The sequence below is a fragment of the Grammomys surdaster genome, unplaced genomic scaffold (assembly GCF_004785775.1).
Source record: "Grammomys surdaster isolate TR1022 unplaced genomic scaffold, NIH_TR_1.0 126391, whole genome shotgun sequence".
Taxonomy (NCBI): domain Eukaryota; kingdom Metazoa; phylum Chordata; class Mammalia; order Rodentia; family Muridae; genus Grammomys; species Grammomys surdaster.
The window spans coordinates 305,280-321,931 of NW_021621185.1; the positions used below are offsets into that span (position 1 = coordinate 305,280).

General features: G+C 38.8%; 1 protein-coding gene across 1 annotated transcript in view; it reads left to right on the plus strand.

Annotated features, from left to right (window-relative positions):
- Ttc37 (tetratricopeptide repeat domain 37) overlaps window positions 1–16,652 on the plus strand; it is a 115,092-nt gene that overhangs the window by 69,038 nt on the left and 29,402 nt on the right. The window contains exons 32-37 of the mRNA XM_028760086.1: window positions 95–124; window positions 2,813–2,890; window positions 5,254–5,378; window positions 6,489–6,612; window positions 8,175–8,393; window positions 9,899–9,971. Coding sequence (XP_028615919.1) covers window positions 95–124; window positions 2,813–2,890; window positions 5,254–5,378; window positions 6,489–6,612; window positions 8,175–8,393; window positions 9,899–9,971 — 649 coding nt within the window. The remainder of the gene's footprint in view (window positions 1–94; window positions 125–2,812; window positions 2,891–5,253; window positions 5,379–6,488; window positions 6,613–8,174; window positions 8,394–9,898; window positions 9,972–16,652) is intronic.

Consider the following 16,652-nt stretch of genomic DNA (forward strand, 5'->3'; position numbering starts at 1 on the left):
GAAATTGAAGAAGATCTCAGAAGATGGAAAGATCTCCTATACTCATGGATTGGCAGGATTAATATAGTAAAAATGGCCATCTTGTCAAAAGCAGTCTACAGATTCAATGCAATCCCCATCAAAAGTCCAAATCATTTCTTCATAAAAATAGAAACAACAATTTGCAAATTCATTTAGAATAACAAAAAACCCAGGATAGCCAGAACTATTTTCAACATTTAAAGAACTTCTGGGGGAATCACCATCCCTGACCTCAAACTGTACTAGAGCAATAGTGATAAAAACTGCATGGTATTGATACAGAGACAGGCAGGAAGATCATTGGAACAGAATTGAAGACCCAGAAATGAACCCACACACCTATGGTCACTTGATCTTTGACAAAGTAGCTAAAATGGTCCAGTGCAAAAAGGACAGCATTTTCAACAAATGGTGCTGGTTCAACTGGAGTTCAGCATGTAGAAGAATGCAAATTGATCCATTCTTATCTCCTTGTACAAAGCTCAAGTCCAAGTGGATAAAGAACCTTCACAACAAACCAGATACACTGAAACTAACAGAAGAGAAGGTGGGGAAGACCCTGGAATACCTAGGCACAGGGAAAAAGTTGTTGAACAGAACACCAATGGCTTATGCTCTAAGATCAAGAGTTAACAAATGGGACCTCATAAAATTGCAAAGCTTCTGCAAGGCAAAGGACACTGTCAATAGAACAAAACAGCAACCAACAGATTGGGAAAAGATCTACATCCAATAGAGGGCTAATATCCAATATATACAAAGAACTCAAGAATTTAGACTCCAGACAACCAAATAACCCTATTAGAAAATGGGGTAGAGAGCTAAACAAAGAATTCTCAACTGAGGAAACTCGAATGGCCGAGAAGCACCTAAAGAAGTATTCAATATCCTTAGTCATCAGGGAAATGCAAATCAAAACAACCCTGAGATTCCACCTCACACCAGTCAGAATGGCTAAGATCAAAAAACTCAGGTGATAGCAGATACTGGTGAGGATGTGGAGAAAGAGGAACACTCTTCTATTGTTGGTGGGATTGCAAGCTGGTACAACCACTCTGGAAATCAGTCTGGTGGTTCCTCAGAAAATTGGACATAGCATTACCTGAGGACCCAGCTGTACCACTCCTGGGCATATACTCTGAAGATACTCCAACATATAACAAGGACATATGATCCACTGTGTTCATAACAGCCTTATTTATAGTAGCTGGAAACTGGAAACAACCCAGATGTCCTTCAGCAGAGGAATGGATACAGAAAATGTGGTACATTTACACATTGAAATATTACTCGGCTATTAAAAACAATGAATTTGAAAAATTCTTAGGCAAATGGATGGAACTAGAAAATATCATCCTGAGTGAGGTAACCCAATCACAAAAGAACACACATGGTATGCACTCATTTATAATTGAATATTAGCCCAAAAGCTCGCAATATCCAAGAGACAACTCACAGACCACATGAAGCTCATGAACAAGGAAGACCGAAGTTTGGGTGCTTTGGTCCTTCTTAGAAGGGGTAACAAAATACTCATGGGAACAAATATGGAGATAAAGCGTGGGACAGAAATTGAAGGAGGCGCAGTCCAGAGACCTCTCCACCTGGTTGTTCATCTTTTGTGCAGTCACCAAAGACGGTCACTGATGGCTGATGTGAATGCCAGGAAGTGCATGATATAGCTGTCTCCTTAGAGGTCTGCCAGAGCCTGAAATATACAGAGGTGGATGCTCACAGCTAACCATTGAACTGATCATGGGATTCCCAGTGGAGGAGTGAGAGAGAAGACTGTAGGAACAGAAAGGGTTTGAGGCCCCACGAGGAGAGCAACAATACCAATGAACCAGAGTTCCCAGGGTCGAAAACACTAGCCTCGGAGCACTTAGGGAGGACCTATGGCCCCAAGCTGTGTATGTAGGGGAGTATTTCATTTCGTGGCATAGGTGGGAGAGGAAGTCCTTGGTCCAGTGAACTCTGGACGCCCCAGTGTGGGGGAATTCGTAGTTGGGGAGGTCGGAGTGGTTCTGTGGGTGAGTGGGGGCACATCCTCATAGAACCAAGAGGAGAGGGGATGAGATAGGGGGTTCCTGGGTGTTTGAGAAAATGTGGAAAGGGGATCACATCTGTAATGTAAATAGAATATCCAATTGAAAAAAAAAACAGAAACCAAAAACCAAAAAAATAGATAAACTAAACTTTCGAATGGCTAAGAAAGAATAAAAAATAAAAGTTAGCTTTTAGGACATTACCCTCCTTGCCTACAGAGAACACAGTGGGAGAAGGAAACGTTGGCTTTAGCTCTTGGTAAATATATTGTAAGCTCAGTGAGACCTCTCATCTTTTCTCTTAATTCCTTGTGTTTTAGTGTTTCTGTGTGGGCAGCTTCTGACCACATGAAAGCATTCAATATTTCTGCCTCCTACATAAATATTTTCAAGGATATCTTATGTAAATATTGGTATATCAAAATATACATTGGATATGGTCATTGGCTGTGTTTGGATTATAAATTTTAGAACATTATAACTCGTATGCAATAATAAATGGCTTTACTTGTGGAAAAAAAGAATAAGAAGATTAATTTTTACTGACATCCTAAGACTTAAATATATTTAAGTGTGTCTGTGGTTTCAACTTATTGAAATATTAATAAGTGGCCATTGATAGCATTAAGAAATTATTAGAATTGAAACAAAGGAATATAAATCTATTTATGATATAACTCAGGAGGAATGTGTAAAACAAAATGTTGCACATACAGAATTCAAAGTACCTTTTTTTTTTTTTAAAGGGCAACTGCACTGTTAAATTCCTCTGAGGACCAACATACTTACAATGTTACAGTAAGAAACTGGGGCAGATTGTTATGGTAAGGCTGTTTTTTTTCATTAATTCTGTGAATCTATATCTTGGGGAAAATCTTGTCCCTACAGATGTGAAGACTAGTATCCAGAACACTGGGATACCTTATTCCAAGTGTCAGAATGTGTTAAACTTTCTGTGCTTTTAAAAAGTAGCCTGAGTATGCCTTGTGAAGTGACTGTAGGAGCCTATGTCTGATGGACTGGATGGAGGACCAGTTCTCTAATAGAAGCCTACTTAACTAGTTGGAGAAATGGGTTTATTCGGATTGGCTATATATTTAAGCTGAGAATAAATATTATGGTCTAGGAGCTCCTTTGATATAGTACCAGTGTCCAGAGGTTCAGGACAGTGGAGCTAGGCTTCCCTTAGATTCTCTAAGTCTTCTGACTGGGAAAGACAGGCAGACAGTTGCTTTAGGGGGTCAAGGGTATACTCCCTACATAGAGCACAGATGGCTAAGGAGAGGGTTTGTGACTCACGTGATGTCTTAGATGTAGGGTTGCCCTAAATTTGAATGGTCTAGTTTGAAGTACATTAAATTGAAGGTTGGTACTTTTGGGTCAGTCTTTACATCTCCTAAAGAGCTGCACATGGAGGCATGAGGTAGCCAGTTCTTCCTGTCCCCAGTATAACTTAGGCAAGTCCATTCATGGGGATTTTGCTGGTTGCCTATTAAGTTTTTAAAACTGTTATATTTTAGAAGTTGGTAGAATTAGCTCTGTTAATTTCAGGGTTTTGTTAAAGCAGAGTAAGAATAAGAAACTAGCATTTCATCTTCTTAGGTTTGATATTTCATATAGACTAAATATCTCTGAAGAAAATTTTAGCTTCTATAGAAAATTGGCCGTCTTTTTTCTTTAAAAAAAAGATCTATCATTTTTATTTCATGTGTGTATATGTATGTATGTATGTATGTATGTATGTATGTATGTATGCATTTATGTGAAATACGTGTGTCTGATGCCCAGAGGTGCCAGAAAGGGTTTGAAGCCCTTGTAACCTGAGTTAGTTAACAGATGGTCCTGAGTGTGGGTGCTAGGCACTGATGTGGGTCGTCTCTAACAGCCACTCTGCATCTCTACAGCCCCCATTTGGTTTTATTTTGAAATATCTTGAACACAGAGGCTTATGGTACACAATAAGCTATAGTGATGAATAGCCACCACTCGTGTAATCTGTTAATATTCTGTCAGTTTGCTTCAGGTTTCCATTTCAAAGACAAAGCTGTAATGCTGATGTCCCCATCCTCCTTTTCCTTACTCTTTTCTTCCTAAATGTTTCTGAAAATTTCCATTTAAAGAAATATGTATTTACCTATTTATAAATGGTCTAACTATATCAAAGGATAGCCTTCTTTAAAATTTTATCTTTTGTATTTTTCATCTTTATAAAACTAATATTTGAAGCAAAGGTTGCCTGGATTTTTAAGTTCCATTTATAGCTTCAAAGATTAAAATTTCACTTTTGGATTATATGATAAATACCAGAAGAGTCTCAGAAATATTACTTTTGATAACCGTTGGAGTTGGAGAGTCGGCTCAGCAATGTAGAGTGCTTGCTGCTCCTCCAGAGGACCTGAGTTGCTTTCTAGCACCTATGTGAGGCACCTTGCAACCACCTGTAACTTAAGCTTCTAGGGATCGGATGCCCTCTTTGGCCTACATGCATGTGACATAGACTCACACAGATACACATATACATAAAAGAAAGTTATCTTTAGTTGATGGCAGAGGACCTTCTGTGACTTCATGGAACATAAACAGCCAGCTGTTTCACTATTATGATCCCTAATGCATGTTAGGTTTTCTGACTATATATTGAAACACAGAACGATAAGTTATTTTTTGGAATTTCATTGTTTCAATATGCCATCCAAAGGATGGGTGTATGGGTGAATAGTTTACAGGAAGGTTAGGTTTTCACTCTTGACTAAATATTTATTACTTACTGAAGAATCTAGATCCATACTCTTAGGATAATATTTAACTAACATAGTAAGCGTAAAAATTAGATTTATTTTTAAAAATTAAAAGCCAACCTGAAATTGTTCTTACAGTGGGATTTAAGTAATGTTTGTTAAGAAAAAAAGAAAGCATTTAAGAGAGTAGCTTGAGTTTTGCAGAGCCATTCATTTCACATATAATTACAAGGAACAGATATGCAGTCAGATCCACTCTCTACCTATGTGTGCCTTCTACTTTGATTCTTTTCAACAACTTGAGCACTAATGTATTTTATTTGCCAAATTACTATAAAAAAAGTCATGTGGATAAATCATTAAATGTAGTTGAGTGAATAAGTCTGTATACTTTTGTAAAACCAAAATTAACATTTTTATCTTAAAAGTCATTTGTGCTTCCTTGTCAGCTCCATTGGTGACTGTGACAAAGCCATCCAGGCCTTTAAGTCAACCCCCCTTGCGGAGCTAGAGGACGTTATAGGGTTTGCACTTGCGTTGTTTATGAAGGGCCTGTATAAGGAAAGCAGCATAGGCAAGTATTCTTGTCACTTGAAGCTTTTTCAGAGAAAACGATACTGGGATTGTAGTAGGGTTGCGGGATTTTAGTTAAAAATTTAAAAATTTATATGTATAGATTCATATATGGTTGTTGATGATTGTGTGCCTAATGTCCTTGGAGGCCAGAAGAGAGCAACTTGTGTTATAGACAGTTGTGAGCTGGGAATTGAACTTTGATCCTCTGGAAGAATAGCCAATGCTCTTAACTGCTAAGCCAGATCTTTAGCTCTGGGGTTGCATTGTTTACTAAAATCTGACTCGGAGTCAGGAGCCATAAAAAGCATTGCTCCTACGTCATCTCATCAGTGTGGGATGATGATGAATAGTCCTAATGAACAATTTAAACTGGACATCCACTGGACATTTGAGGAGACTGAGGCACGGGTCTTTATGGCTGATATGTATGCTAGCATTTGAAAACAGATACTATTCTATACTGCTTAAATAAATTTTTTTTTGTTTTTTTGTTTTTGTTTTTCAAGACAGGATTTCTCTGTGTAGCCTGGGCTGTCCTGGAACTCACTCTGTAGACCAGACTGGCCTTGAACTCAGAAATAAATCCGCCTGCCTCTGCCTCCCAAGTACTAAGATTAAAGGCATGCGCCACCACTGCCCGGCTGAAATTTTTTGATAAGCAAAAGCTTCAGCTTTTGTTAGTAATATAGTCTTATTTCTCCAAAAATTTTAACTTAGGAAATTTTGATACATATGGGCTCTGCCACCATGTATAAAGTGTACTTAAATATTAACTGGTTATTGAATGTGATAATCTGTGCTAGGAATGTGATCAGACATTCATGTGTCCAAGTCTCCCTTTCTACCTAAGGTGACTAAAACCTCAAAGTATATTCTGTAGGCAGAAGGTGGGGATTGTCACCTAACAAACATAAAGGTGTCCTCAGAGTTACTTTGGAATAGCCAAACCATGGTAGGTTTTATTCTGTCAGCTTGAAAACAAGAGAACAAGGAAGAAGGAATTTCTATTAGATCTGTTTTGAAAAGTGAGATTAGGAAGGGGAAAATGCTGTGTTTTGTTTGTTAGAATTGCTTTTATAATTTTGCTTCTTGTCCTTTTCTCTGTCAGCCTATGAGAAAGCCTTGGCTGTTTGTAAATCAGAGCAAGACAAAGCGCACATCTTGACAGCTATGGCAATAACAGAATATAAACAAGGGAAAATGGATGCAGCCAAGTCATTACTCTTCAAATGGTATGTATAGCTGGCTTTAACACTTACTAGTCAGATCCTTAAAGTCTTTGAGATAAGATTTAAACAATGTAAAATAAGTTTTAAATGTTTTAAAAACTTTTAGATACACGGAAGGAATTGGATTTGCCTTGTTCTAAATTGACAGTCATGGGTGGAGTTAAATATCATGGCTTAATTTATAACTTTGTATCTGTTTAATATTGCTTATTTATTTTTAAGACTAATTGACTACATGAACCATAAATCTTTAGTAAAAGGAATCACGAGCTGACTCTTTGTTCGGTTGCCAAGATCCTCAAAGAGGCTTTCTTCCCTCCTCCCTTCCTCTTCAAGTTAATCTGAAATTTAAAAAACAAAAGGTTAATTTAAAGTGTCTTTAAAGATACCTGTAGAACTAACTTATACTTCTGGTTCCAGCACAAGTTAGAATGAGAACCTGTGATAATGGAGTTCTTGATACAGTACTTGTTGAGTTCTTGAAGCTTGTTTGTTTTGTTTTAGAAAGTTGGCAAGAAAGGAGCAGTAGATAGTTGATACAGGCTATTGGAAAGTGCTTACCAGTGAGGTTTGCTGGTCTTTTGAGTGGTACAAATCCTCATAGGACAGAAGGCCCCTGTTCATGTCAGGAAGCTTCTAGTTCCACTGCCACACATAGAAGCTCTGGTCAGTTTCTGTGGCAAGGAACACATTGCCTCAATAGCTGTCCCTCAGTCCCCAAGGGAGGAACATGTGTTACACTGGAATTCTCTTCCCTGGCCTGCAGTATTCTTGACTGTATGTTGTGCCATGATGTGAAGAACCCTTGGAACCTGTATACACAAAAATGGAGAGGTTTCTGACCCTCTAAGCACTGAAGGAAACTGATAAGACCTTCTGAAAATGGCTTCCAGTTACAACTTGGTGTGGCTGTGCTGGGAAGGGCCGAGAACCCATTCTTCAGTGCCAGCCCTAGTGAGCCCTGGGTCTCCTTTCTTCTTAAACTAGAACCATGCAAGGTCAGATTCTGTTCTCAGGAGATGCGGGAACTTCCTCAGTCTCTCAGCTGTACCTCCTTTGTCAGGGAGAGCCTCCTGCTACCTGCCACTCACCAGACCTGTGGTGTACTAAGACCTGATGCTTCTGGTGTTTGTGGTCCCTGCCACTGCTGTGGCACTGCAGTCCTTTCCTGACACTTTGCCCTTTCACAGAGCATCTGCCCCTCCTTTGTTCAATCTGGGGAGCAAAGCAGACTGCTGGAGTCTCTGATCTATGTCTTCTGATCTTCCTTTAATTAAATGACTAAAACTAAACATTTTTGTAAAATTGTTCTCAGTATTTACTAATGCTGAGACATAACGACGTGAAATGAGATTTGTCAGTATATGCTGGGAAAGACCATTGTTATTTTGCTCCAGTCAGATAATTATTATATTTAAATGTAAAGAATTCTTTTTATATTAAGCACAAAATTGGCTTATTTTAATGAATTTTAAGTAAATAGCTTTTTGTATTAAGTAAAACCTCTTGATAGATATTAGACTACTGCACAAATGGCTAACAGACTACTAAATATTTATTTATAGCTCTATTTTAAAGGAACCAACTGCAGAAAGTCTTCAAGCACTATGTGCTCTAGGGTTGGCAATGCAGGATGCCACACTGTCAAAAGCAGCATTGAATGAGTTACTCAAACATATCAAACACAAGAACGATTATCACAGGTGTCTTCTGACGGCAGCAGTTTATGCACTCCAGGGTCACAGTGTGGCAGTGCAAAGACAAGCAGCCAAGGCTGTGCACAGGTGGGTCTGCATTTGGGGACTAACTGTACTTTATGTCACTGTTTTCAACTTTTAGGCTTTATTATGGTGATAGAGTGAAATATGCATCTTGTTTTGAAAATCAAAATAACTGCTTGTTATTTTGGTCAGTTGAAGAATTTTTCTTTTTTCTTTTCTTTTTTTTTCTTTTTCTTTTTTTCTTTTTTCTTTTTTTGGGGGGAAGCCCTACTTATTTTGGTATAAAAGTCTGTAATTCCTAAGTTTGTAATATTGTCAGTTCATTAACTGATTTATATCAACACATATTGGTAGACTAGGCTGGTCTCTGTGAGTTTGAGGTCAGCCTAGTCGACTGAAAGAGTTCCAGGGCAGCCAAGGCTATTCAGAGAGACCTTGACTCACCAAAACAAAACAAACCAAAACAAATACACAAACAACAATAACAAAAGCCAAAATGATATTTAGCAGGAATTATTTTTTGGGGTTTTTTGTTTGTTTGTTTGTTTGTTTTTGTTTGTTTTTTGTTTGTTTTTGTTTTTTGTTTTTTGAGACAGGGTTTCTCTGTGTAGCCCTGGCTGTCCTGGAACTCACTCTGTAGACCAGGCTGGCCTCGAACTCAGAAATCCGCCTGCCTCTGCCTCCCAAGTGCTGGGATTAAAGGTGTGTGCCACCACTGCCCAGCTGGAATTATTTTTATTTAATATGTTGTAGCTTTAATTTCTTTCTATTTCTTCATTTATTCATATTAATAGCCTTTGCCGATTGGGTATGTTTATTTTTGAGGCGGGTGAGTGGGGTACACACAAGTAGCATGTACTTGTGAGAATGGGAGGACAATTTGCAGGGTTCACTTCTCTCCTATCTCATGTGGTTAACCATATGGTTCCCATATGGTTAAGGGTTTCATACATCAAAGGTTTCCAACCTATGGCTCAAACCTCTGTCTTCAAAAATATTTAAATTACTACTCATAACAACACGAAATTTACAGTAATTTAAAGTAGCAACAAAATAATTTTCTTATTGGGGGTCACTGCACCATGAGGAATTGTATGGCAGGGTTACAGCATTAGAAAGGCTGAGAGCCTCAATCACAGGCCAGGTTAAGTGCCTTAACCCACTGAGCCATCTCTCTGGCTGGACTAAACAACTTAACATGAGTGTCTTCCTTATGAACTATTTCCCTTAGAGTTCCATCCTCCTGCTGTGTAATGGAGTTCATCCTATGCCTTTAAAGTTCTTTGTAGTTCTTCTGAACACACATGTTATGATTCCTGTTTTTATTTTGTCTCATAATTTTGTCACCATGATTCTGTTTTCCTTCATGTTTTAAGAACATAAGAACTCTTAGTGTATAGAAAACAGTATAGTTTGTTTTCTAAAGCTTAAGATATTTTCAGTTAAATATGGGCAATTAATAAGAACTTGCTTAGGTGTCTGAACACTTTAAACTTAAATATTTGCTGTGCTTTTTGTAGTTAAAGTAAGTCCCATCTTTAAGGCAAGAATTTTTATGTTCCCTCTAGTAACCCCGCTGACCCTGCTCTTTGGTCTTTGCTATCTCGAATCGTTGCTCAGTACACCCAGCGGAGTGCAAAGGTGAGTAGTACTGCCGAAAATGCTGACAAGTAGCCAGGGGTGTGTTAAATATATATGCATATATATGTTGTTACACATGTATGTATATTTATACATATATACAGAGAGAGGGAGAGGGGGAGGGGGAGGGGGAGGGGGAGGGAGAGGGAGAGGGAGGGAGAGAGAGAGAGAGAGAGAGAGAGAGAGAGAGAGAGAGAAAATGCTTCTCTTGTAACTCTGGCTGGCCTAGAATTTCCTATGTTGACTAGGCTGAGTTCAGACTTACAGAGTCTGCCTACCTTTCTTTTTTGAGTGCTGGAATCAACAGCATCAGCCATCACACCCACCTTAAATGTATTTTTATAATACAGCATTTTTCTTTCTTTTTTTTTTCTTTAAAAAGATTTATTTATTTTATTTATATGAATATACTGTTGCTGTGTTCAGACACACCAGAAGAGGGCATCAAATCCAATTACACTGTGAGCTACCATGTGGTTGCTGGTAGTTGAACTCAGGACCTCTGGAAGAGCAGTTGGTGCTCTTAACCACTGAGCCATCTCTCCAGCCGCCAAGCATTTCTCTTAAAACATAAGTACAATGAAGATATCATCATTTAACCAATGATTTACACAGATAATAGCCTGAGTACCCTCCATGTACTTACAAACTGTTGTGAATATTATGAACACTACAAAGTAGGAGTGACATCTTCCTGCTTTGTAGTGGAGTTCCTCCTATGCCTTTAAAGTTCTTTGCCTAAAAGTGTTCTGAAAATACACAGATTATTGCAATGCCTACATGAATAAACAACATGCATAACAAATAAGCATTAGGGATTGTATTTTTAAATTCTAAAAGATGGATTTTATTTAAAAACTAAAGATGAGATAATAATACAAACATTGCTAATATCTAAAAGTCTCAATATAAGCATGAAATCACTGGCATTTTTGTAAGAAATTATGTACTGTATTTTAGTCATAATTTTAAGATATCTATATTTTATTAGTTTCTGCTATTAATATTTCCTTTCTTTTTTTCATTTCAGTAGCTAATTTGTTTTGTGTTTAGTAATAATGTTGATACTTAGTGTCTTTGTAGATGTGTTTCTGTTGTCCATTGTTCTGATCTTTACTCAAGGTGGCTTTATGTCTTTTACAGAAGGTATTCTCTGAAACATTATTTGCAGATATAATCTGAACCTCAGGATTAAAATAGCTTCAAATGAAAGAGTTTGTGTTTGTTTCTGTGAGATGTGTTACAGTCACATTTTTAATTGGGGCTCTGTGTTAACCAGGTTATTCTCTGCCTGGGTCTCATCATCCTGGAGTGGTTCATCCTGAGGCTTCCTATATACACCTTCCTTGTGTGAGTTCTAGACTTGACCCAGTGGCAGATGAGCCTCAGTATTGGGATCTGCAAACGTCTAGATTCTGCCCTTTAACTTTCAGTTTGAGCTTGATATATCCTTAATAGCTTGATTCAGTACTTTTAGGAATATGTTCTAAAATATTTTATCCCAGTGCTTCTCAGACATTCACAGGCTTTATGTTGGCATCACCTAGTAGTATTAAATACAGGTTGTAATTTATCAAGGCTGAGACAGTCTATGTTTCTTAGAGCTGCCCAGGCGATGCCCATGCTTCTGATTCACAGACCATTCGGGCAGTGGGCATTTAGCTATTTTGATAGGATGCGTTGAACACTGAGTGAACTGCTCATTGTGCTAGAATCACTCTGGTGGTACACTTGGGTGTGTATGTTAAACAGTAGTATAAACTTTCTGTAGTGACTATTCACTTTCGAGAGAGAGAAGCTTGAGGTTAAGCAACTTGTGCAAAATCATGGTTGCTGTTGGTTTTCAATCCACTCTAACTCTGGAATCTCCACACTCTGCTATGCTGACTTTTTCTTAATCCTACTTTGTTTCATATTCACATACCTCTAAAGCTTTATTTCAGCATTCTGTATGTGAAGCCCAGCGCACATGTGATATAGAAATCTAAGGTGTAAAATACATGTGATGAAACAAATCTTAATATCTGGCAAAATCGTCATTCTAATTCACTATCTTTTTTTCTTTTTTTTTTAGGTAAAGTGTTCAATAGTTGAATTAAAAAAATTGTTTTTCTTTTCTTTGTTTCTTTTTTTATTGGATGTTTTATTTACATTGCATATGTTGTCCCCTTACCCCATCCCCCACCCACCCAGGGACCCCTATCTCCTCACCCCTCCTCCTTCTTCTCTGCGGATGTAACCCCTGCCTACCCCCGCACTCCCACCTCCCCACCCTCAAAATTCCCACCCCATGGGGCGTCCAGCCTTCAGGAAGTCAAGGATCTTCCACCTATGCCCAGCAGGGCCCTCCACTCTTACTTATTCAGCTGAAGCCCTGGATCCCTCCCTAACTGCTCCAAGGCTGGTGGTTTAGACCCTGGGAGCTCTGGTTGGTTGGTATTGTTGCTCTCCTCATGGGGCCCCAAACCCTTTCAGCTCCTTCAGTCTTCACTCTAACTCCTCCATTGGGAACCCCATTATCAGTTCAATGGCTAGTTGTGAGCATCTGCCTCTGAATATGTCAGACTCTTGAAGACCTCTGAGGAGACATCTATATCAGGCTCTTATCAGCATGCACTTCCTGACTTCCACATCAGCATCTACCTTTGGAGACTGCACATGGGATGGATACTCAGGTGGAATGGTCTTCAGACGGCCCCTCCTTCAGTTTCTGTCCCTCACTTTGTCTCCATATTTGCTCCCTTGAGTATTTTGTTGCTCCTTCTAAGAAGGACCGAGTCACCCCCACTTGGTCTTCCTTCTTCATGAGCTTCATGTGGCCTGTGAGTTGCATCTTGGGCATTTCAAGGTTCTGGGCTAATATCCAATAATCAGTGAGTGAATACCATGTGTGTTCTTTTGTGATTGGCTTACTTCACTCAGGATGATAATTTCTAGTTCCATCCATTTACCTAGGAACCTCTCGAATTCATTGTTTTTAATAGCTGAGTAACACTCCATTGTGTAAATATACCACATTTTTTGAATCCATTACTCAGTTGAAGGACACCTGAGTTCTTTCCAGCTTCTGGCTATTATGAATAAGGCTGCTATGAACATAGTTGAGCATATGTCCTTGTTATATGTTCGAGCATCTTCTGGGTATATGCCTAGGAGTGGTATAGCTGGATCCTCAGGTAATGCTATGTCCAATTTTCTGAGGAACCGCCAGACTGATTTCCAAAGTGGTTGCATCATCTTGCAGTCCCACCAACAATGGAGGAGTGTTCCTCTTTCTCCACACCCTTGCCAGCATCTACTATCACCTGAGTTTTTAATCTTAGCCATTCTGACTGGTGTGAGATGGAATCTCAGGGTTGTTTTGATTTGCATTTCCCTGACGACTAAGGATACTGAACATTTCTTTAGGTGCTTCTCAGCCATTTGAGTTTCCTCAGTTGAAAATTCTTTGTTAAGCTCTATACCCCATTTTTTAATAGGTTTATTTGGTTGTCTGGAGTCTTAATTTCTTGAGTTCTTTGTATACATTGGATATTAGCCCTCTGTCAGATGTAGGATTGGTAAAGATCTTTTCCCAATTTGTTGGTTGTCGTTTTGTCCTATTGACAGTGTCCTTTGCCTTACAGAAACTTTGCAATTTTATGAAGTCCCATTTGTCAATTCTTGATCTTAGAGCATATGCCATTGGTGTTCTGTTCAGGAACTTTTCCCCTGTGCCCACGTATTCGAGGTTCTTCCCCACCTTCTCTCCTATTAGTTTCAGTGTATCTGGTTTTATGTGGAGGTCCTTTATCCACTTAGACTCGAGCTTTGTAAAGGAGATAAAAATGGATCAATTTTCATTCTTCTACATGTTGTCCTCCAGTTGAACCAGCACCATTTGTTGAAAATGCTGTCCTTTTTCCACTGGATAGTTTTAGCTCCTTTGTCAAAGATCAAGTGACCATAGGTATGTGGGTTCATTTCTGTGTCTTCAGTTCTATTCCATTGATCTTCCTGCCTGACTCTGTACCAATACCAGGTAGTTTTTATCACTATTGCTCTGTAGTACAGCTTGAAGTCAGGGATGGTGATTCCTCCAGAAGTTCTTTTATTTTTGAGAATAGTTTTCGATATCCTGGGTTTTTTGTTATTCCATATGAATTTGAGAATTTCCTTTTCTAACTCTGTGAAGAATTGAGTTGGGATTTTAATGGGAATTGCATTGAATCTGTAGATTGCTTTTGGCAAGATGGCCATTTTTATTATATTAATCCTGCCAATCCATGAGCATGGGAGATCTTTCCATCTTCTGATATCTTCTTCGATTTCTTTCTTCAGGGACTTGAAGTTCTTGTCATACAAGTCTTTCACTTGCTTGGTTAGATTCACACCAAGGTGTTTTATATTATTTGCAACTATTGTGAAAGGTGTCATTTCCCTAATTTCTTTTTCAGTCTGTTTATCTTTCATGTAGAGGAAGGCTACTGATTTGTTTGAGTTGATTTTATAACCAGCCACTTTGCTGAAGTTGTTTATCAGGTTTAGGAATTCTCTGGTGGAAGTTTTGGGGTCACTTAAGTATACTATCATATCATCTGCAAATAGTGATATTTTGACTTCTTCCTTTTCTATTTGTATCCCTTTGACTTCTTTTTGTTGTCTAATTGCTCTGGCTAGGACTTCCAGTAGTATGTTGAATAGGTAGGGGGAGAGTGGGCAGCCATGTCTAGTCCCTGATTTTAGTGGGATTGCTTCAAGTTTCTCTCCATTTAGTTTGAGGTTGGCTACTGGTTTGCTGTAAATTGCTTTTACTATGTTTAGGTAGGGGCCTTGAATTCCTGATCTTTCCAAGACTTTTATCATGAAGGGATGTTGAATTTTGTCAAATGCTTTCTCAGCATCTAGTGAGATGATCATGTGGTTTTTTTCTTTAAGTTTGTTTATATAGTGGATTACATTGATGGATTTCTGAATATTGATCCATCCATGCCTTCCTGGGATAAAACCTACTTGATCGTGATGGATGATTGTTTTGATGTGTTCTTGGATTCGGTTGGCTAGAATTTTATTGAGTATTTTTGCATTGACATTCATAAGGGAGATTGGTCTGAAGTTCTCTTTCTTTGTTGGGTCTTTGTGGGGTTTGGGTATGAGTGTAACTGTAGCTTCATAGAACGAATTGGGTAGTGTTCCTTCTGTTTTTATTTTGTGGAATAGTTTGAAGAGAATTGATATTAGGTGTTTGTTGAAGGTCTGATAGTATTCAGCACTAAAACCATCTGGTCCTGGGCTTTTTTTAGTGGGGAGACTTTTAATGACTGTTGCTATTTCCTTAGGGGTTATGAGACTATTTAGATGGTTTTTCTGCTCCTGGTTTAACTTTGGTACCTGGTATCTGTCTAGGAAGTTGTCCATTTCATCCAGGTTTTCCAGTTTTGTTGAGTATGGGCGTTTGTAGTAGGATCTGATGAATTTTTGAATTTCTTCAGTTTCTGTTGTTATGTCTCCCTTTTCAGTTCTGATTTTATTAATTTGGATACTGTCTCTGTGCCCTCTGGTTAATCTGGGTAACAGTTTATCTATCTTGTTGATTTTCTCAAAGAATCAGCTCCTGGTTTTATTGATATTTTGTATTGTTCTTTCTGTTTCCATTTGGTGTGTCCTGAATGTCCTTGGCTCCCGGATGTATCTCTGGGGCTTAGGGAGTGAGATGGAGTTCTTACCGGCTGCTCTGAGTGCAGTGGCTCCTCTAGGATGGCTGAGGATTCAGTATTTCCACAGGAGCAGACCAACTCTGTGTCTGCCCCAGCCCAAAGGGAATTTAAAATTTTTAGGTTTTTTTTTTTTTGTAGTTGATTTGCTTATTGAAACAGTAAGAAGCTTTCTCACATAGGAGCATTTAGTATTAGGGACTATAGAGGTTTGAAGAATCCTGTTTTCTTTCATTGTTTTTAATGATTGAAAAGGAAGTCAGAACAGGAACTCAAGCAGTGAAGGAACCTGGAGGCAGGAGCTGGTGCAGAGGTCAAGGAGAGGTGCTCTTTACTGTCTTGCTCCTTGTGGCTTGATCAGCCTGCTTTCTTACAGAAGCCAGAATCACTAGCCCTAGGGTGGGACTACCCATAGTGGGCTGGCTGGGCCCTCCCCCAACCCTCAATATAAGTCCAATAACTCTCTGGATGTTTTAAGTTTGCATACTGAGATTATGAATCTAAAGAATGCTGCTGCACTGAGCTTTGATGCTGCTGATATTGCTGGTTAAATTATTCATGGCCTGAGGTCAGTATTTCATTCTTTGTCAAGTTTCAAGAATGACATATATAGCTTGATCATGCTAGCTCTTTTTTGTCCTGGGAATACTTTTATTCTTGACTATCGTGTTAAAGCTTGCCTCTAACAATATCAACATGTTGTCAGCCAAAGTACATTGCTTGAAACTAAAATTAGACTCCTAGACAGAGTTATTAATTAAACAGGCTGGCAAGCCAAGGACCAGTAAGTTTCTGCACAGAGCCTTACCAATCTAAGACAGAAGTGCATTGCTCTTGATAATGCATATTCCACGACAGGTAAGGAAGGTGTTCTTGTCAGAATGACCGAAGACAGGCGCAGTCTTATTTATGAAATAAAAAAGGGGGAGATCTGGAGAATTTTGGGGGCCTCTTGGCAGGAATCTGATATTGGCCAAGGACAAGGAAA